Source organism: Python bivittatus, unplaced genomic scaffold (genome assembly GCF_059951505.1).
Source record: "Python bivittatus isolate LINGU-HERP-01145 unplaced genomic scaffold, Pbiv_v1 ctg000640_np1212, whole genome shotgun sequence".
Taxonomy (NCBI): domain Eukaryota; kingdom Metazoa; phylum Chordata; class Lepidosauria; order Squamata; family Pythonidae; genus Python; species Python bivittatus.
This window is the reverse complement of record NW_028277090.1, coordinates 91,351-114,324: the sequence shown is the minus strand read 5'-3', so window position 1 is coordinate 114,324 and position 22,974 is coordinate 91,351. Positions and strand designations below refer to the sequence as shown.

Genomic DNA, 22,974 nt, shown 5'->3' with positions numbered 1-22,974 from the left:
GCTGCCTCAAAATGCAAGAGATGGTGGCTCTCTTCCCACAGCATGGTTATCCAAGGTTAACTGAATCCTGGTTGATTGAATTAATCCTGTTTTCTAGAGTTGCACTGGACCCTCAAACTAAGGCGAGGGACTGGCCTTGCACAACACACTTCAGCAGCTCGGAGACCGACTACCAGCCCTCTTCACACAAGATGTTAAATTGGGTTAGTTCTGACCTTTTTTAGTCCTTTGCAACTTAGTGCACTGGGTGAGCCCAAAGCATTTGATTGATTTATGGCCCGATGTAGATGCAGAACATGGGCTAGTTCCTTAACCAGATTCAGGGGTGTCCACAGGGTGTGGTCAAAAAAGTCAAGAGGGTGGCTGTGGAGATGCAGTCAAAATTCCACCCATTGTTTACGTGTGTTGCACATGCCACACACACAAAAGAGCCACAGCTTCAATTGCACTGTTGTGAATGCCCTCTTGACTTTTTGACCACAGCTTTGGGATACCCCTGATTCCAGATTATGTGTGTTGTGTGAATCTGCCCAGTCCTGCCAGTAATGGGGTAGGGGTGGAGAGACAAACTGAGTACAAACTGGAGGAGGAGGAGGAGGAGGAGGAGGAGGAGGAGGAGGAGGAGGAGGAGGAGGAAGAGGAGAAGAAGAAGAAGAAGAAGAAGAAGAAGAAGAAGAAGAAGAAGAAGAAGAAGAAGAAGAAGAAGAAGAAGAAGAAGAAGAAGAAGAAGAAGAAGAAGAAGAAGAAGAAATAGCAGTGTGAGATGGGTCTGCACAAGGAGTGGCAGTTTTAATAGCTGCTTTTCTTGCGTGAGACCCTTCTTGCACCCATAGAGAGAACATGTCTGAAAGAGCCCCATTGCAGAAAAAGAAACACACACGCACACACGCCTTTGAATGATTATACAGCTGCCTGCTCCTTCCGTCCACTTAGGTAGGTGTTGAACATCTTAAAATTAACAGATTTTGGCCCTTTGCCACCTCCTCGCTGCAGGGTGGAGCAGAAAAAGGAGCAAAGACAACCTCAAGAATTCAGAAGTTGTGCCAAAGCCAAGGAAATAAGGAAAGTCAAAAAAAAACTGGGAAGGAGGGAGGAATGGGGGAGGAAGAGAAACACAAAATAATGTCTGGCTTTGACACAAACTGATTCAGTTACCCTTAAACAACCAACCACTGGTCCCCCCGCCCCCCCAGATCGGCTGCAAAAAAACCCAACAATTCGTGTTTTGTTCCAACTTGCCTCCCTTGGTCAAAGAAATTAAGGGAAAGAGTTCCTTTCAGGATGGAGGCAGGCAAACCCCAAATTTTATTTATTTTCAGGGAGTGACCAGTGAGTTGAAAGTACTTCTGATTTCAAGCAGTTGCCCATGAAAAACAGGATTCCCCCCCCCCCCAGGGGGAAGAGAAGGTATAAGCTGGGTTTGTACATCACACAAAGGGCATCTCTACCTAGCTACTGGGTTCAGTGACATTCTCTACTTTATAAACTCCATGATGATAAAGTTATAAACTCTTATATTATAAACTCAATGATTAACATGGTGCAGAGTTCACACAGCACATTGATGGCTGGCTTTCCCACCATATGCTGGATCACACATTGGAGAAAGGAAGGAAGGCGACCTTGATGGAGATATATAGGAGTTGTTGTCTAGGCAAAAGGGGATGAAACTTTTTTTAAGTCTAGAAAAATGAGATAGCATTCAGAAGCAGATACCCTTCAAAGTAGACCAGACTAGAAAAACAGAAGTCATGGATATTAATAATACCTTTATTATAAGGTTACAGTAACAGGATCTTGCAAGGCTGAATGCGCTTCCCCCCTCCCTCCCTTTATCTTCATGAGAACTAAGGAGCGTCCTGTCTGAGACACTTTCTCAAATTACAATTCTGGCCCAGACTCAAATTTCTCTTATCTGACGGTTGTCTTGATTGTGGCTCTTCCTCCTGTTCCTCAAGGTTATTCCTTCTTCCCATTATATCACCTCCCTAATTCCCTGGAGCAGTGTTGCTCAACCTTGGCCGCTTGAAGATGGGTGGACTTCAACCCCCAGAATTCTCCAGCCAGCATGCTGGCTGGAGAATTCTGGGAGTTGAAGTCCACGCATCTTCAAGCGGCCAAGGTTGAGCAACACTGCCCTGGAGTATAAGGAGGAGAAGGAGATACAGCACAATCAGACTTGCAAGATCCTATTATCTCAATAAAAGTAGTTTTAGCCTTCCTGTGGAATTGATTTCCTGCTCTCGTCTATTTAGCGGAGCTGACACAAACAGTCCAACTTCAGATTAGTGAAATGTGTTTGGAGGAACAGCTGAAACCTCTCTATGGTCTCACGGATGGAGTGACTCAGCATCCTTCAGACCCTGCTTTAGGTTCGGTCTGCGTGCAAAGAAGCACTTCTGAATGCAGTCCCAGAGCTGAGCTGCATTCAGGGTCGAGGCAGGTGTTTAGGCCCCCAGAGCCTAAATGGGAGTGTAATCAGAGTCCGAATTTAAGACCCGTGATGTCATTGACATTTAAAATGAAATGACGTCATGTTTAGATTTAATCCTGACCACCCATTCTCTTTGTCCTGCTCTGCTATAGCATCATCCAGAGGCTGAGTGAGCCCATCAACCAATGGTGTACCAAAGGGGATTGGGGGGGCAGTGTGCTTGCCCTGAGTGCAGGCAATAAGGCAGGTGCTATGAGGACACAAGGAGGCTAGTGGTGAGCATGGAGTCGGTCGCTGCTGCCTGCATTGATCAGGGGGTTGGTGGTGGCCAGCAGCAACAGAGGGGAAGAAATCATGTTTTGATGCCTGATAACTGTCCTCTGCACTTTCCCTGGCAGACTGGCCCACAGTCATCCAGCTGGCTTCACGCTTAAGGCAGGACTAGAACTAGGTTTCTTTGCTTTAAATCCATCACCTTAACCTCTAAACCAAAATGGGTTTTTGACTGAGAGGGAGGGACTGGCCCCAGATCACTTTCATGCCTACGGTGGGACTAGGACTCTCAGTCTCCTGTTTTCTAGCCTGGTGCCTTATCCACAACACCAAACTGGCTTTCGGCAATGAAGGAGAGGGGTTTAAAAAATTACCTGCTCCAGACGTCAAAGATGCTCGTACGCCACTGCCCTTGGCCTCAAAAAGTTGCATGAGCATGCTACAGAGCCTCCATATTTGGAGGCAGTGTATCAGTGTACCCTAGCTGCTGAGGGGAGGGGGAAAATGGGGGGCAAAGGTTGCCATCATACCCTACATGCTTCTGAGATTCTCATAAATGCTCTTTGGGTAATTCTTGGGTCCTTTCGAATGCTCCATCGGAAAGGGGCCCTGTGCATTCCAACGCCAAGGGGGACAGGCTGCTTGGCCAACATGACAGCAGAGAAATGGAAACAGAGGAGAGCTTTGTCCCCCTGGTGCCCCAAATAGGAGGAAGCCCTGGAAAGTAAACTTCCTCTGGTTTTCAGACACAAGCAAGAAGGACTGCCGCATTGAAGGAACTGTGGCCAAACCCCAAAAGGAAGAATGGGTGTCACAAAAGCGTGTTAAGATGATGCCCAGGCTGGAACATGGGCCACAGACCCCATGCCCTCTAATGAAGGAGAGGAGAAGCAGCCTAGAGGAAGTCTGATCTCTTGGATCCTCTGTGCACTGGCTGGATTCACAAAGCAGGCTAGCTTAGGATAAAGAATGGTTGGGTGGCCTGTGGGAAGCCTAGCTGTGAATCCATCTGACATACATTTCTTTGGGGACAGCCTAGAAGGTGATCACAGCCATTCTGTTAAACTGGGTTTTGTGAGTTGTGTGAATCCAGACACTCAAGGATTGGATTCACCCATAGCAGTTAGCCATCCTGGGGTTTGGTGGAGATTAGCTTAATGGGTTGTGTGACCCTCACCATTCTAGGTTTGTAAAAGATGGCTTGAGCAGGTCTGTTTTTTATTTCAGAGGGCATCTAGGCCATGGCTTGACTTACCTTCTTTTAGTGAGCCCCTGTCTGCAGACTCTTCCTTCTTCTTGAAGTCCCCTAGAGGCTGGTCCACAGGTCCTTCCCCGGGGCCAAAAGGCAGCTCTGGATCTGGAGCCTTGGAGGCATCTTGGCAGGAGATGGAGCCAATCACAGCAGGGCAGTTTTCTCTTGGGCTGGGCAAAGCTGGGCTCCTTTGTGGAGGTGGCACCACCATAGGGAACCCAAGAAAAGAGGACTGGGAAGTAGCTTGAACAACTGGAGACTGAGAGACAAGCTGGAAAGAAGCCGCCTGAGGATGAGAAGCTGTTCTCTCTCTTTCTGATACCTCTGGAAGGCTTCCATAAGAGGTTGTTAGGGAAGTGTCATGGGTTATGATTACTGGATCTTTGTTGGTCAGTTCTGGAGATTGATGAGACAGACTGTGGCCAAGATTGATCTGAAGCTGAGCCTTAGGCAAAGGTTTGGGTACAGGATCAACCACTGAAGGGAGAACAGAACCAACTGGGGTGTTTCCAATTAACTTTTCCAGGCTGGTGGGAAACGTTTGCAGCTTCGCTGTTTGTCGGGAGGCCAAGGAAGCAGCAGAAGTCACATTTGCCAACTGGCCCACCTCCATGGCGGAGAAAGGGGAATCCCTTTTCAATAACGTTCTATTCTTTGGAAGAGGCAAGATGGAATTTTGGTCTTGGGAGCTCCACCTGTTGGTGGGGTCAACGTTTGAGGTGGAGCAGAGGATAGGGCTGGGCCCCTGGTCTTCTGCAATATGCAGATCAAGGGACGGCAAGGAGCTGTGATTCACAGTGGCCTTGGAGACCTGCCGGATGGGACGGTCCACCTCAGCATGGAAGACATTCCCATGGGAAGAGAATTTCTTCAGCAAAGGATTAGACAGCTGAGAGATCCCAATTCCAGGGGACTCAGATTGCCGAGCAGGATTTGGAGGGCATCTTGTGGGTGTTGGGCACTCCAAACTGGAAGAAGAACTGTGGAGACTCTCATCACTTCCTGGCCCTAAAGATGAAGAGAATCCATTGGGATTCAGCCGAGTTTGGAAGGAGGACACCCTGATGAGGTTGGTCCCGTTGGCCCGAGGCAAATGAGTGGTGCCTCGGTTGAAAGACAGGCTGTTAGTGATCCTGGTTTTGGGGACTGGACTGTGTGAAGGACTGGAGATGGAGCTCATGCCAATGGGAGACTGGTAGATGTGCTGCATGGGTCCTCCCATTCTTTTCCCCTCTCCATTTTCAGATGGGCAGGGATTCACAGAAGATCTGGTTGAGCATGAAGGTACCTCTTCCACATCTTCCATCTCAAAGGACCTCTTTAAGGCTGCAGAAGCAAGTAAGAAGGAAACAAAGATTGTCCATTAGACCAACTGCTCAAACATTTACCTTTGTTGTACAGATTCCTTTGAAATTGCCGGGCTGTTGAGCACAATCAGTTCTCCAGCTTGGTCTCTGCTCTACTAATCAAAACCTATTATTGTATTGTATTGTATTGTATTGTATTGTATTGTATTGTATTGTATTATTTTAATGGCCTTTATGGTTTCAGCATTATAATAAAAAAAAAGTCATCTTACAAAAATACACATCTGATGATAGGCCATTGAGTTGGTTCCCTTTAACAGGTACATTTTCAGTGAAGACATGGTAGGTTGCACCAGCATTGGATTAAGAAAAGATATACATCAAAAGAGACACCACAGAGGAAGGAAAAGGAAACAGAGCCAGGAGTAAATAAGGGAGAATACATAGTTCTTTCCATTACATATACTTATAACAAACTTTCAGAAGCCAAAAACTATGTGACTTTGTATATCGCACAAACCATCATGATGTCTTGGCTTTGGCTTGATATGTTCTGGGAACTTGGCCATTGTGGTTTGTAAACCATCATTTAATGCCATGCCTGAACACCACCAGTTGTGGTCTAGTCAACAGACTAGAGTTAAGCAAAGCATGCCATAACATGACAGATAACTCTTATTACCTAAATATTAACTAAATATGACCTTACATTTATCAGTGCTCACTGGCTTACAAAACAACCTTCAAACTTAAAGAAAAAAATGAATAGCAACCAAACCAAACCAAAAAAGTCAGAAAAAACAACTCCAAAGAAAAGAGAGAAAAAAAGGGGGGGGAATATCTTATATTTTATCAATACTCACAGAAAATACTGCTTTTCCCAAAACAGATAAATCACACATTTCCGACAACCATTCCTTAACATCTGGAATAATATCAGTTTTCCAATTTCTCAATTTGATTTTTTTAGCCACCCCGCCATGCTTGCTACAACCATAATTCCTGATAAACAGTTCCCAAAGCTTTGGTACATATGTTTTATCTCTTGGTGATATTATATCCGTGTCACTGGCTTAATGTGCCTCCGCACAGTGGCTGCTTCATTTAGTTTGAGGATCCAGCCTGAGGCATCTCTGAGTAGTAAAATCTTGCTTTTCCCATCTCCCTTGGTGGTGGCTGTGGTTTAACTGGGACGTGAGTGTTTGCAAGGGAGCAGAGGTCAGGAGCATGAGTGAGATTCTGCTCTCTGGGATAAGTCCCATCTATAGTTTCTAGCCACCGCATTACGGTCTCTGCTATGAGGCCTGAGAGTGGTGATCCCATGGGTGCTCCTTTGATTGGTTGGCATATTTGTCCATCAAGCTGAAAGTAGGTGGTGAGGCAGAGGTTGATGAGGTCCATGATGCTGGGTATTTTGATCTTAGTGTATTTGGTTTGGTTGGTTGAGTTGTATAGTACTGTTGCCATGGATTCTTTTGCTAGTTCTGGATCTATGAACATAAAGAGTGCTGGGACATCAAAGGAAACCATCATCTCATCTTCTATTTTTAGGTCTTTGATTTTCTGGAGACACCATATTGGGGCATTGATAGAATATTTGCCCCCTTCTATGAGATGTCCAAGCTTTTTTGTAAATTCTTCGGTTATGTTGTAAGTTGGGGTCCCTGGTAATGACACAATTGGATGAAGAGGTAGGTTGGCCTTGTGTATTTTTGAGCATCCATAGAAGCGTGGGAGGACGGATCCACTGCTTTTTATCCACCACTCTTCTTTTGTGATTGGACCTATCTTGGTTGGGTTGTTGAGGGTTCTCAGTTTCTATACTGGATTGGTGTTTAGTGAGATGTAGGTTTCTTCACCTTCCAGTAATTTTTTGGCTTTTTGTATATATAATGTTCTGTCCATGATAACCGTGATTCAGCCTTTGTCTGCTGGGAGGAGGGTGATGATTTGGTCCTTCTTTAGGTTTGAGAAGGCTCCTCTGTTCTGAGTTGGTTCTGCTTCTGTGTTCTTCTGGTCTGTGGTATGATTCTCTGCCTTGCTTTCTGGGGTCTCTAACCGATGAGCATCATCTATGTTATAGATGAGACCTTTCTGGAGGATATTGTGTTCTGCGGTGGAAAATGGGCAGCTGGATAGGTTGACTACCCATTCAGGTTCAGGAACCTCTTTGTCAGATCTCGTCTCATGTCAGAAATGCAGGAACTAGAAAAGGGAAAACTATGAATCTAAATTTTAAAAAATTAAAAACTTTAATAAAAGTATAGATTTATATCATTCTTGCCCAATGCTGGGCCACGCTGATGGCAAAAGTATTTCCGACCAGCAAGTCATTCTGTGTGCATGTCGGTCCCAAGGGATACTGTAAAAGATGGATGGTTGTTTGAATAGCGCCACATTCGCAGTAAATATCCTTGTCCTCAGGGAGAACCCCCCATTTTTCCATATGGTCTTTAGTTCTAGCCAAACCGGTGTGCGGTCTGTTTAAACATCTCCAAACCGTCCACTCCTCCTCCGAACCGTAAAGATGTTTTGCTTGAAATTTCCATCTTTTTCATCATTCTGTTTGAGGTGTGGTCACAATCTCCTCGGCGCAGTCTAAAAAGCTCTTCTCCAATACGAATCTCCAATAAGTAGCATTGTTAATAAAGAGGAAGGAGTGGAATATTTAACCCTGCAGAAAAATTACACCATTCGATTTCATTATAATCAAATGCCAGGATTGTGGGAAAGAGTTCTAATTATTCCAAGAGCGGGAATGATAGTTTGCACTTGCTCAGAGGATAAAGCTTTGTATGCATTGCAGCTGAATGATCCATGCTGATAGCTGGAATTTCTGTTAGCAGCCAAATCTGGTGGTGTTTGATTCCATGGTGAAAGAAGAAACATTGCACAGTGCATTTCAGTGAAGCTTGATGTGCTTCAATTAACTCTACTGTCAAAGGAGAGCTTTAAGTGACCAAGAGGAATGGGTCTGAAGTCAGGGTTGCCTTGAAGCAACTTTCTCTAGCCCTGGTGTACAATAATACAAATACTTTGAGCGCTAAGCAATCAAGATTTCTGCATTTTCATATAAGATGATGTGATATAAATTTGAGGGGGGGATTATCTTTGGAGGTGGGCTACAAGCTTCAGTACCAAATTCTTGGCAAGGATTAAGGATTCAAGGATTAAGAGGGTGATAGTGAAAGTGTCAAGTAGGAACTGCTTAGCTATGTGGTGGTTGCTTTGGGCACCAAATTTGGGGTGTTATGAAAAGGGCAACCAATGGTGTCCCCATCACCACTATAATTGACTCTGTCCACCTTGATGGTCATCCTTCTTGTTCCTTCCACCTTTCCCAGCATCAGAGCCTTCTCCAGAGAACTGGGTCTTTGCATAATGTGTCTGAAATAGGATAATTTGAGCCTGGTCATTTGTGCCTCAAGTGAGAACTCTGGGTTGATTTGTTCAATGATCCATCAGTTTGTTTTCTTGGCTGTCCATGGTCTTCTCAGGAGTCTTCTCCAACACCAAAGTTCAAAGGTGTCAATACTCTTCCTAACTAGCTTTGTCTTCCATAGAGTGTCACAGAGAATCCATGACTTGCACGATTCTGATCTTTGTAAGTGTAGACACATCCTGACATCTGAATATCTTCTCTAAGGACTTCATGGCTATTCTACCAAGGGCTACTCTGCAGCGTATTTCTTAATTGCTGGTTCCTTTACTGTTGATGGTTGATCCTAAAAGGCAGAAGCTCTCCACCACTTCAATATCTTCATTGCCAATTCTAAGGCTGGTTGTTCTACTTGTGGTCATTAGTACGGTCTTCTTTATATTAATCTTAGTCCCATTTTTTCACTGTGCTCCTTGACTTTCATTACTAGAGCTTGGAGGGAGGGAGGGGGAGGGGGAGAGGGAGAGGGAGAGGGAGGGAGGGAGAGAGAGAGAGAGACCCTTTACTATCCCAAAATATTTTTGCCTTCTTTCTGGCCAAGGGAGACAAAGATTTGAGCTACAGCTACCCACCATTTTAAAAAACTTTTCTAAGCATATTTCTAGAGTGGAGCGAGCCAATTTCCCTGCCTTTTTTTAAAAAAAACTGTTATGAAAAGAATCCTTTAAAAATGTAGAGTCCAATGAAGCAGAAAGTTCAGTGGGCACCACAAGAAGTAGCCCCAAGCTTCAGGTCGGCTATTTCAGCAGAAGGTTCTCCTTGGTGAGGTATGAGATGTGCCACCCTGGGCCAGATGGTATGTAGAGATGCCTCTTCAAAGCCCCAGGCTCTGCAAACCATCCATCAACGCTACCGACAGCTTGTGAAACTCGATGCCCTCCTTTTGCGAGGTGGTTTTTGGAGTCTTTGATGTGGGGTCGAGGTGGGAACACTGTTGCCTGCTGGAGGTGAGGGAGATGGGGTTGCATCTCTTAAACAAACAGGCAGTTGGAGACAAAATAGCTAAATTTCAAGGGTTGTTGTGTCTCCTCTAGCTTGTGAAAAGCAGGCTTGGGAGCCAACTGAAGAATGGTAATATTTCAACTATATTCCCATTCTTATTTCTAGTTGACAAAACATTTGATTCCTGCCCTGCTTTTGATTGAACTTTGCTCTGGATGTTGCAATGTTGCCCATATAAGGACACCCCTTCAGTCAGGACCATGAAACCTGATGTTCTCCAGAAGTTTTATACTCCCTTTTTTTTTAGGTATTTCTAAGATGGCAGTGCACAGAGCTGACATTCATGAGATAAAAGTGAATACCAGATGTTCCGAATTAATTTAACCAGAGACGGCCATACAACTGCGGAGGTGAGTGGATGACCTGAAGGTATTTGTGGAAGCTCGCTTACACTTCAAGCAGACCGATGATCCCTGCGAAAGGTTGGAGGAGAAGCGGGGCAAAGGGATTGCTTGTGGCAAATGGCAGTGCCCCCAAGAGCATTCAAAGCAAGTCAGCTAGGTGACAAAGAAGAATGTGACGTTGTCCCCTGAGGGCTCAAGCAACCTCATGCAAGTGTGCTTTGATTCTTGGCTAACCAGAATCCATTGTGGCCTAAAGGCAGTTCTGAGTGGGACAACCAAAGAGGAACTTCCCTCTTTCGCTGGTCCATAAGCACATGCCAGGGTCCACACATGGAAAACTTAGCCCAGAGGATAAGGGCTGTACAGGGCCTCCTAAAAGCCATGAGGTGGCCCCAGAGATCTTACCAAGCCCTGCTAAACTGTCATTTCTCGTGTGACACAAAGAGAACATGATTAAATGTATGATCGGAGATTAACCATTGTTGTTGTTCAGTCGTTAAGTCGTGTCTGACTCTTCGTGACCCCATGAACCACATCGTGCCAGGCCTTCCTGTCCTTCACTGCCTCCCTGACTTTGCTCAGTTTCATGCTCATTGCTTCAGGGATGCCATCTAACCATCTCATCCTCTGCTGTCCCCTTCTCCTTTTGCCTTCAGATTAACCATATCACCTCTTTGATTTTAATCCAATATAAATGAAAACAAATTTAGCTTTCATCCTGGTCCTATCCACTGCTTTGGGGGCTGTAGCCCCCAGCATCCCTCTCACAAACCAAAAGTAGCCCATGGTTGAGAAAAAGTTGCCTGCCCCATCTTTGCACTCATGCCAACCCAAAGTGGTCCTTATTTCTGGTTAGCAGTAGGTAGATAGTCCTTGCTTTCAGTTTCTGAGTCCTGTGAATCAGAAATAGTCACAGTTTTTGTGTCACACAATATAATTCCCAGCTTAGTTAAAGAGTTGCATGCAACTAGAGAGGGAAAGAACTAAGGCGGTGGCATATGAATTGTGACTGTCATTCAACACTGCATGGGGCCAGAAATGGCCAGGGGAATTAGGAACAAGAGTGCCCTAAAATAAGATGGGTCTTGCCAGCCACACACTCAGCCTTGAATTCCTTCCCCAGAAAGTGCCCGTTGATGATCTCCACCAAGAAAACAAAAGAGGCAGATGGGATGAGGCTCTCAGATTGCTAGCAAAATGGCAAGAAAAAAGGACAGAAGGTGTGATGCAAAGGAATGAGTAACCTCATCTCTCTGTAAACACCAGTGCATTGTTCCAAAGTTTCCTGGAAGATTTGTTTCTGAGCAAATTCCTTGGTTTACTCACAAGGTGACCGCAGGAAGTTGCTAAATTCCTTCCTCTTATCTATTACTCAAGGCTTAATCTTTCAAACAATGAAGGATCCAGATTCAATTACTTGACCTGTCCTTCCATTTAATCAAATCAGGGAGGCAGACGCTAAGATGTTAACTTGGTCCCTTTTTTTTTTTTTTTAACTAGATGAACTCTTCCCCAAAGGGAAGAGACTTAGCACAATCAATTCCCAAAAGGGTCCTGATTTACAAGTTTGCACTTCATGTTATCTACTGTTTACTGGCTTAAGGAAGGAGAGTTTTATGCAACCTGTGGCTCCAGGGCCTTTTCTGTCCTTCATGGATTTTCTGTGATCATTAAGAAATCAGAAATAATGGTGAAAATATGGCTCAAATGAAAGATATCGTCTGGATACACACACATACTTAGTCTTCACCCATCAACATCTAGTTTAGCTTTGTCTACAAGAGTAATGTGAATCCAGAGATCATGATTTCTGGATCAGCGTCTTTCCAAAGCTTATGTGGGTTTGCATGAACAGGTATGTAATTCATTTCCAAAGTAATACAGGTCATCTTCAAGCAGTAGAAAAGATTGTGAGAAATACATAACCTGTATTTCTGTTCTAAATAGTAAATGTGAATGAACATCAAAGCCTTGCTTTCTAACTACCTTAGGTCCTTAATCTTTAAGCCATAATTATCTGTTATGCAGAAGTTTGAAACACATACCTATCCAGTTGTTGCCTAACTACAACTCCCAGCAACCCTTCAGCAGGGCCAAGTGTGTGGGCTGTTGGGAGTAGTAGTCCCACAGAACCTGGAAATCCAGAGGTCCCCATTGCTGGAACAAGGATGTTTTCAACTCAAGGACTTCCTTTGGTGAACAAGGAACATCTAATTTAATATGAAGACTTCAGAAGTTCCTTCTGATTTATTTCACAGTGGACATTCAGGTGCAAAGGAGAAAATCTGTTGAAACTAGGTGGAAATACTTTAAGACATGGAGGATGTGATATGGCCATCTCTGAGTTGGAGACCAGCTGACATTTTTGGCTGCTTTGAAGCTCTGAACAGGCTGGTGGAATCCCATTCTGGTCCTGCCACAGATTATCAACCCCATGTGATTCTAACATGCTGTGTGGGTATGATGGAGAATTAGGAGGATGCTGAAGTCCATTTGGGAGTCCCATCACTACAGCCAGGTAAATCCTCTAAGGCAGGGTTCCTCAACCTCAGCAACTTTAAGATGGGTGGACTTCAACTCCCAGAATTCCCCAGCCAGCATGGCTGGCTGGGGAATTCTGGGAGTTGAAATCCACCCATCTTAAAGTTGCTGAGGTTGAGGAACCCTGCTCTAAGGTCCATTCTAGGCCCTTTTGCTTTGACCCTGTTCAGCTCAGGAGCTGGCCCTGAACATGATGGACGACTGCTGCTCAACAGCCAGAGCGAGCTGAGAAAAGCCAGCTTCAGTTCATTTATTTGCTTTACCCCCTCCAGCTGCTTTCTCCAGCACCTGCTTGAGCTCAAGTATCCATCACAAAGAAGAGCCTTTACTACCTCCCTGGGGGTGAGAAGAAGCCCTTCACTCCTGCACTTTGCCCCTGCTGCCCTCCACCCCCTCTCCAGCAACACCTCCAGCGTTGACCCCTGAACCACATGGAGAGAATGACAGCAAACACTCTGTCACTGTCACTGGGGAATCAAAGGACTGGCTTGAGGGACACCAAGCATTCTTGCAGCTGGATGGCTCCTTGTGTGAGAGATGACCCAGGGAGTGAGTTGAGTCAGCTGGCCAACAATAGGGCTGAGAGCCAAAGACACGCATCTGATGCCAACCGCCCACCCCCCAAACACTGTGCTTTCAGTTGCCTGCTGGAGAAGTTCTAGCAGAGGAAATTGACAGAGCTAAGATGGGAAGGAGAGTCCAATTGGGATAGTGGTGAAGGCACCAGGCTAGAAACCAGGAGACCGTGAATTCTAGTCCTGCCTTAGGCGCGAAGCCAGCTGGGTGACCTTGAGCCAGTCCCTCTCTCTCAGCCCTAGGAAGGAGGCAAGAGCAAACACTTCTGAAAAACCTTGCCAAGAAAACTGCAGAGACTTCTCCAGGCAATCACCAGGAGTCAAGAATTACTTGAAGGTACACACACATACACACGAAGTCCAGGTTTGTGTAATAATAGCCTATAAAAAGACAGAATGGCTGGTATGGAATTTGAGTTGCTAGAGTGCACTTCAGTTTCCACCAGTAAGACATTATGTCGCTCTATAGTTTATTATAATCATCACCATGAATCACATTTTAAACTCACTTGGGCTATTATTCCAGCACCTAATCTCTGTCATAAACTGGCTGGGTTCATGCACCGCATTAAACTGTTGTTTACTTAGCCCTGCTCTATTGAATAAACCAGAGTTGGCTGGGTTCAGCCCATCATTTTAAGCCATGAAATCACAGTGTCTGTGATGCCAAGGCAGGACCAAGCAAATGGCATTATTCTATCATGTCATTATAGCAAATGACATGATATAGAATGCAAGGATGGACAGTCTGAGTCCCCAGGGCCAAATGTGAGCCTTCTCCAAGAATTGGTATCCTATTATATATTTTTATGGGACTGAAGAGGAACAGAATTAATGACATCACCAGAGGTGCACCGAATGTAGAACTTAAGAACCGCCCAGTTATTCTGGCCCAGAGTTTTGTGGATTTCTTAAGAGCTTGCTCCATGATCTGTTGCAGGAGTTGGGTATCTCCCGCAGTTTTGTGTTTGCTTGCAACCTATCCATCTTCTGATCAGCGTCTTCCAAGCGCCAGCAGCCATTCACACGACAGAGTTAGAACACTATCATGTTACAGGACTGTGTTCCTTTGCTGAGGAACAGGATGCATTTATGCCCTCTTCCCTGGCACGGAGAGAGGCTACATGTAGAAATGCATGGATAAATGTGGCTTACGATACAACCGGCCCCGTATGAACTTGGGGCCAAAAGCGATGGCCATCTCTGCTTCTAGAAGAAAGGGTAGGACCAAATAAATGCCCAAATTCCTGTCCGATATATTTTAAACTCGTCTTCTCCAATCTGTCTCAGCAGGTGGCGCAACTGGAGAATCTTATCTATGCTTGGAAGCTGCCTAGAAAGGAGACCACCAGGAGATTCCTGGCGTGTATGCTGGGATTAGGATTTTCTAAAAAAGCAGCAGTAGTAATAGACATCTGCACGGCTGCCAAGAAAACCTCATGGTTGTGTCTGTGTAGTTACCAAGCGTCATCCTCGATTTGAGGAAATCTTTTTCTCGATCTCCAGTCTCGCATCCTTCAGCTACTGCCACCAACCACTTAATAAACGTCCATTCATAATTTCTAGGGGAACAGCTGGCAGCTATAACCCCCCCTCCTCCCACATCTGTGGGGGACAGAGAGGAGGAGGAAAGCATCTGGATTGTTTCTCTGTTCCTGTTGCCACTTCGATAGAAACATCCTGAGCTCACCAGCGGAAGTGCAAGGCCCAAATGTGAAAAATACCCCCCCCCCCTGGATTTTTGCCAACTACAGACGGTCGTAAAATCAAAGGAACGTGCAATTTCATGATTGTTTTTTCTGGGTTGACAGAAGGGTCAGTTTCTGTCTTGAGCTAAGGAGGGTTCAGAGGCACAAACAGCCTGTCGGGGCCAAGACTGGGAATTGAATCGTGTTGCAGAATCAACCGAGGCGCTCTTACCCATCCCCCAAAAAGGACTGTTTTCATCTTGCCCAGATGCTCCCGAGATCAATGCCAGATCCCACATTCTCCCCAGTTCAGACCTGAACCAAATCACCTTCTCCGTTTCCAAGGCTTGCTTCTTTCAAATTATGCTACAAGTCCCGGATCAAAAGTGTTCCCGATTCTTCAAGTCCTGCAGACATTTTAAGAATGTCTTTTCCACAGCAGTTGTCAACAAGACTTGGCTCAGATACAGGAGCCCCTGGCCACCGTCGGGCCCTGGGTGAAAATTCCTACCATGGGAACCAGAGTTTCTATGCATTGTCTAAGTTCATTCTCTCCCTCCCTCACCCCCCTCTCTCATCCTTCCCTGTTCCAAACTTTCCTTAATTACAAACTGTGAAATGTTGAAGGGGAGACATTGCTACAGCAACAGCTGGGAACTGGAACCCTTAAAAAAAAACAGCAAAACTCTTCTCTTCTTCTTTCTCTCTGCTGCCCAGTGCAACAGACACACACGAGTGATCGAGGTTTCCTGAAGGAGCCTTTAGAATAAAACTCTATCCTGATGTCACGGTGGGGTGGCCTTAATGAGCTGAATTTCAGCTTTGTGTGGGCAAACAGCTGCTTTCCAAAGAGGCCTGTTGCCAAACCATGCTGTTTTTGCTCCTCTCCGCTCCTTGCAGAATCTCACTGTCCCACAAGGGTTTCTCCACAGATCCACCCTCCAGACATCTATTTCCAGAATGACCAGTTTCCTAACCGAGGGGTATGCAGAAGAGAGATCTCTGGGCCTTTCAGGAGATCTTTAAGGGAGTCTTTTGGATTTTTTGCAGGAGACAGAAAAAAAATGAAGTTATGGTTGATGGATTTGATGATTAGTTAAAATAATAGGTGATACAAAATATGCGTGTTAAGATGTAGTTTTAGCGTAAGGGGTTATTATATGATTTATCTATATCTGCCGTATAAGAAGTCGGAAGTCATTCTTTTTGTAGTTTTTCCTTTTGTCCCTTTTCTTTACTTTCCATCACGTTGGTATTCTTTCTTTATTTCTAACTCTCTTGTTCTCTACTTCTCTCTTTGATTATTAGTTCTTCTTGGCTTTTATCTGTATGCTTTTTATAACTCAATAAAGTTCTTATAAAAGAAAAATCAGATTCGTCTCCCCGATGGCTTTTGTGATTTGGGCAATTGTGACTCGCACAGGTTGCCAAGTACTTTGCATTTCAACATTGGGGTACTAGTTTTCCTGGTGAGGAAAGTGGTCTGCAAACCAGAGGAAATGTATTCTCGGGGAATGGATTATCAGCATTGTGAAACTGATTAGAAAGATTGTGAGATTGACTAATTCAATGGCCTGATAAGATCCAGTGGTGAAATTGATTAGAAAACAATCCAAGTGCCAGAGGACTAACGGGTGACCCCTCTCATTTTATTTCTCCCCAAGAACTGGTGGGCAGCGAAGGATTTTTTTTAAAAGCTACATAACATATGACGGAACCAAGGAACAACGATCTGTACAAGATTTGTCTTGTACAAAAGATAAATGGATATTTTGCTCTGCTAGTATCATCGCACCACATCTTCTTTGAGTTGTGCTGCCCAATTTCAGAACTCTCTATCTCTGCTCATTCACATGAAGAATTGAACATCTGGGGCAAATGCAATATTGAACCTTGTTCTCCCATTTTGAAACTGGCTTTAGTGTCTAGATCTCAGGGTTCTAGAAGGAAAAAGAATTCAAGTCAAGTGTCTTTCTCCTCTTTTGTAAACACTCCCCAGACCCAAACAAGGCCAATTTTTGTGTCCCAAGAAAGGCACAATACTTTCTCAGCTTCCTAAGTTTCAGCAGAAACCTGGTTTGGAATGTCAGCTCTCCAACCAATCCTAGAAAGGGGTACTAGACTCTTATTGCTCTACCTTTTTTGATTCCCCAGCAAAAGGTGGTGTGGACGCAGTCTAGACTATGACTGCACCAACAGGAACTAATTGATTGCAGTAATTCTGAATCCATATGGTATATTGTGAAACATGGTTAAAACGAGAACAAAAACAAAGAAAACCAGGCTAAATTATTCCTTCCTGACATGCTAGATTATCTCGTGCAAAGATTTCATGTGTCACAAACCACGAGATCCCCTATGGGCAAATTCTTTGCATATGGTCATCTAGCAGTTTCAGGAAACGTTTTTTAATTCAATGGCTGCTGAGAGGTTGATTTTCTACATGCTCAAATGCTATGACATCCAGGAGCAGCCAAACCTGAGATTCCTGAACCTACAAACTGACATGAAATGTTGTAGGGAAGCCTAGAGACTCTATACCTACTTTTGCTCTGGGAGAAGCAGGGATGCAGGTTAAGTAACAAACTCACAATGCTGGCTGGTGAATGATGGAAGCTACAGACTGCAAATATGTTAATTTGGAGAGCACCAAGTTGGCTGCTAGTAGGAATAACACTCAGTGAGATGGGCCAACAGTCCAATTCGGCATTTAGCAGTCTTTGTAGCAGAATGGCTGGATTCACACGTTGCTTTGTGCCATAAATGTGGTTCCTTGATTGCAGGTTGTATGAACATAGCCCCATCAGAACATGGTCAAGCAAAGCAGGTCATGGTGTGAATTCCTATGGCTGGGTTCACCAACCATCTTAAACCATAATATGCTCAGTTTGGTTTGGGCTTAACACGATGCATTAACCTGGGCCATTATGGAATAGAAACCATGTTTTATGGCCTAGCATGTTGTGTGAAACAGGACCATGGCTTGTTCACAAACCTTGGTTAAAGCAAGCCACTGCTTAGCACCTTATGTGAATCTGTGGAGAAGTTCCCAGGCAGATTGCCTAGACATGATAAACGACTTTTCACAGAGAACCGGCCACTCACATCCACTTTTACCCTGTCTTGCTAATGAAGAGAAAGTTAAAGATGCCATTTGACTGTTTCAAATGTGGGCGTATTCGGGAAAAAATGAAAGCGAGAGAAGGCTTTATATGTGTGTGCAAAATAACGTTATGGCAGTTTCACACCACTGTCGCCAGCTTGAATTCCATCTTTAAAAGTACACATTCAAAGGGCCCTTAGCATATCCCAGCCCTTATATAAACACGTTAAAGTACATAGAGGGAGGGTATATCTTATATATTTACTTGGCAATTTTTTCTTCTTACGTGCATTCATCCATACAAGCCTACTTTCGTATATACTGAATTTTTAGCTTAACTTTCCTGGTTTGTTCACCAGTTTCCACAAAGCAAGAAAAAATACAGAAGGTAGGAGAGTTCTTTGGGGTTCATCTTGACATCCCTCAAGATGCACCAGAGACCAAGTCTTTCCAGGGGCACCAATTTTCCAGAAAATAAACGAGACTCTGTCTAGAGCTCTCGCCAGCAGGAGATGGAGAAGGGACAACAATAATAAGAATGTGAGTTCATTTCAGTTACGTGCACTGCATATTCCGTTTATATTTCTGGATATGATCAGAGCCAAACTCCACTGTGGCATTTTCAGTGCTAGAACAGGGGTCCACATATCAAACTAAGCCAATGTTTGTTCATTTATTTTCTGGAGTTTACACACTCCGGCAGTGACAAACGACTCAAAGTATTTTGTGGACGGTCGCTAGGGGCTGGGTTCCTCTCACATGCTAAGCTATAAACCATAGTTTGCCAACTCCAAGGTCTGGAGTTAGACTACAAATAATTCCATTGCCATCCTTCTTAGCCCCAAATGAAAGCATATAAAAAAACTAGAGTGCTTCTGATCATGGGCAGATTGCATTTCTCTCATAGTTATGGGTGGGTTCGTACATGCATGACTTTAAATCATCATGTGATCAGTTTGGCTTAGGGCGTTGTGTGAATCTAGGCAGTCTGGTTTATAAACCATGGTTTATAGCTTACTGGGTTGTGTGAAGCTGGCCACTGTGGTTTATGGCTTAACACAGAAAGGGATAGTCCCGTTGTTCATTTCATTTCCTTTTTTTGGTTCTGTTTTCTCCATATATTGGATTTACTGAGGCCACCCAGACCCAAAAACAGTATTATTGAAAAACTGAGGCTCATAATGGTGGTAGTGGGGGCAATGGGAGAAGGGTCATTTTCATTTGAATTGTGGGAGGAGGTCTTTTTTTTTCTTCAGTCAAGAAGTTTCTCAAAGGAACTATGCTACCCTCTTCTCAAATTCCCTGCCTCAAAACTGCGAGCAATCGGGCTACCGATTTTCTGCCATAGCAGTCCAGAGGTGGCTCAGCAGGCTGAAAAAGAAAATTAGCTGAGGGCCACAGACAGCCCTAAGGGGCACAGCTGGCCCCTTCTGACTTAGCACCAGCAAACTATGGCTTATCCAGCGAGCCAACCATGGCTTTGCGTGCAGGAACCCCAGCGTTCTGTCCTTAACCTTCCAGCTCGCTCTGTGCTCTCTGGCTTGGATGAAATCTGGAAATATGAATGACCAGAATACATCGGCAACTGAAATAGCTTCCTACCCTTGTCGTCATCTTCCTATTGATTCTCTTGCGCCGGTCCTCAGGATATCTCAGGATCTCAGGGTGAAAGACTTCAGAGCTCGGGGACAGAAGTCCTGGCTCATGTAGAGATGAGCTCAAGTTAAAATCCCTGGAAAGCCTCCGAGAACCCCTTTTTCCAAATCCTGTTCCCTGTGGACTGTCCTGAATTAGACTTGTGTTACGATAGTTTCACGGCCACACGCATTTGATTTTTTCAAATCTTTAAAATTCTGCAGTCGAGCAACCCCAATTCTGTAACTCAGAAAGCAACAGGCTTTGCAATCCCCTTAAATTATGCAGAGAAACTTTGAGGGTCGTTTATATGTCCATCGATAACTCCACCCCCTAGGAATCTCATTCAACCACCTCTCTGACCTCTGAGATTTGGCCATGCCCTTCAGGTATATTTTTGAAGCTTTACAGACTAGAAACCCTGCTAAAAAAAATTCCCCACAATAACTGAGACACATAGCTTTATATTTCTTTACTCTCATCAAGGGGTCAGAGCAGGAAAACCACATCCCCAATAGCAAGGGGTTAAAACACTAAAACACTTTAAAATAAACCAATTTATATGAAGGAAGGAAGGATGAGCAGAGAGGAAGAGGAAGACCAAAAAAATTGGAGTTGGATAGAATCAGAAAGAGATGAGGACAACATGCAATACACGAATTGAGGATTCATTTGCAAGGATGATTCATTTGCAAGGACAGAAAGCAAGAGAAAAACGCAAATGGTGTGATTTACATATGTATGTAAATGTGTTAAATCAGCATTTCTTAAACTTTTCTCTCTCAGGACCCCTTCCCACTTTTAAAAATTATGGAGGACCCCAAAAGAGCTTTTGTTTGTATGGGTTATATTTATCGATATTTACCATATTAAAAATTAAAATAGACACATTTGCAGTCACTACCGCTTCTCATAATTAATTAAGGGGATTTTAATATTGTATTGTTTTTCAACATAGGCTGGTAAATAATTGTGATTTTGCAGACCCCTGAGAGCGTCTTGGGGGACTTCCAGGGGTTGTAGGGCCACACTTTGAGAAACACTGTGTTAAATAATGGGCAATTGTTACTACCCAGTTGCAACAAACAGGTTGGCAGGATGCAGCTTTATACAACTTTATATTTTTATATTTTTTTTAATGTCTCCTTTAGAACGTGCCTGGATGGCAACTTCAACAGTTCTTCCCCTAGCCATCTTTTTCAAAACTTGAGCATCAAACTCAAGCAGATCTCCATGTTTGTATCCTCTACAGAGGACAACTGAAGACACTGAAGAACTTGGGTATGAGTAGTTCTCCAGGTTTTTAAAGAGCTTTTGGTTTTGCAAAAGCGTGGGCTGAGCTCCTCTCACCCACCTTCCAGAAGTGGGACCTGACCTTCTTTGCAGGCCCTGCACCGATTCTGGTTTTCTTGGACAAAAGAAATCAGTCGGCTTTTTTGAAAGACTCTGGGTGGTTTGCAAAGCGATCAAGATTTTAACCCTTCCTTTGGCAATGTATTTAAGAAAAAAAACTCTCAACAGCCTTCGAAACTCAGAAGCTACAGGGAAAACGTGGCCAGCTATCTTTTGGAAAGCAGTGAATGATCTCCTTTGCCTGGGTGCTTCTCCAGCACTTACCTTCGAAGTCCGAAAGGATCCCATCCAGATGTTCTTTCACTGACAGTTGAGACATCCTCCTTTCAAGGAGCTTGGGTTCACGCTCCCTGGGATCCAGTCCAGACCTGCCTTTTTCCTGAGACCCTGCAGAAAAAACCCCAGAGAGACTTAGAATCACAAAAGTGCAAAGTCCATAACTTTTGGTTGTAGAGGAGTATGTGAGCTTGTATGCTGGGGGGGGGGGAATTAGATTTCTGCCCCTTTCCCAGGCGCTGGGTCACTGCTGTTGCGCTCACCTTCCGAGGCTGCCTGTCTGGCTCAGAAAGGAGGAGAAGCAGCACAGAGTTGCCTTCCCTTCTCCCCCCGCTTCCAGAAAGCTCCCCCTGCCCAGATCAACTCTTCCGGGGATCACATTGGCTGGTTGGATTTGCCTGGCCCTTCTTTCCAGGGAAAGAGGAGACGAGGGGAGGAGAGAAAGCCGGGGAGGGAGGGAGGGAGGGAGAGGGGCGGATTTGATCAGGGCGGGGGGGACTCAGCATAAAGCCAGAGGTGCTTTCAGAAAGGCAGGGGAGCTGGAAAGCAAGCAGAGAGCCTGCAGAGTCCAAGACACAAGGAGAAGCAGCTGGGGTGTGGCAGAGTCCTTTACCCACTTTACTCCTGTTCTCCTTCCAGATTTCCCATCCTCCAGGCATTTCCACAAGGCCTGGTCAATTTCCCACCAGAGTTGGCCAACTGTTTTAAGTTCAGCCCTGCTCTTGGGCCATTGATCAGGAGCAGCCCAAATTGGGAAGAAGAGTTGCCCAGAACTGAGCACCTTGGCCCTATGGAATGGAGTGGGCCATGTTTGGGGGCCCACAGCCCTGGAAGGCATCACAATACATGGTGGCAGTCTGTAGCTGACTTTGGCTGCTCTCAGAAAAGCTAAAGGGGGGTTGGAACAGGGTAGGGCCTGGATGGGAGACCACTACAAAAGTCCAGCGTTGGACCTGACTTAGAATTCAAGAGAAAAATGCAGAAGATGACAATGGTATTTCCAAGAAACAGTCATGGTCCTCTGGTCACCAGGAGATGTGTTCAGCTCATGAGAGACCTACCTTCACAGCCTTCATAGGGCAGTGCCAAAGAAGTGGGAAGAAAAGGTGATAACCCTTTGATAAGTGAAACCAGGGAATGCATGAAGTAGGGAATATATAGTATAACTGGGGACTGAGGGCGTTTATGTTTCCAGAGGTGCAGCTGAATTTCAAAAGATGGAATCTAGACCTTGGTCAACTTATCATCCAGTGTTTTGGTTCTAGAGATCCCAGCTTGGTTGGCAAGTCCAGGAGCTGTGTGTCAATACTTCTGGAGGACTTTGGGGGGGACAAGGCTGCTATCTCCAGCTGATGTCAAGATTTAATAGATTTCATTGATGAACACATAAAAGACTTTAATCAACTGAAACAGGATCCTTTATCCACTGAGAGGGCGGCAGATTGGCACATAATTTAAAACACAAGTGCTTACGAAAACGGAAGCAAGCATGCACCCCACCAGAGGTGCTTTTCTTTCTCATGCGTGTCTTACCACAAGGTTTACTATGGCACAAAGGATGTCATTTTAAAACACAGGCTGAGGCTTGCTTGCTTTTATCCATCCACTAATCAATGTCTTGATAGCTGAACATGCAAATTATCTGCAAGGTCTAGTAATGAAAGTCAAGGAGCACAGTGAAAAACGGGGCTAAAATTATATATAAAGACCAAATTAATGACCACAGGTAGAACAACCAGCCTTAGAATTGCC

General features: G+C 44.7%; 1 protein-coding gene across 1 annotated transcript in view; it reads right to left on the bottom strand.

Moving 5' to 3' along the window:
* Nucleotides 1-21,591, bottom strand: part of LOC103058010 (uncharacterized) — a 71,934-nt gene extending 50,343 nt beyond the window's left edge. The window contains exons 1-3 of the mRNA XM_007437994.3: nt 21,486-21,591; nt 21,211-21,333; nt 3,963-5,285 (exon numbers count right to left, since the gene is read on the bottom strand). Coding sequence (XP_007438056.2) covers nt 3,963-5,285; nt 21,211-21,265 — 1,378 coding nt within the window. The 5' untranslated portion in view covers nt 21,266-21,333; nt 21,486-21,591. The remainder of the gene's footprint in view (nt 1-3,962; nt 5,286-21,210; nt 21,334-21,485) is intronic.
* Between the last annotated feature and the right edge of the window lie 1,383 nt (nt 21,592-22,974).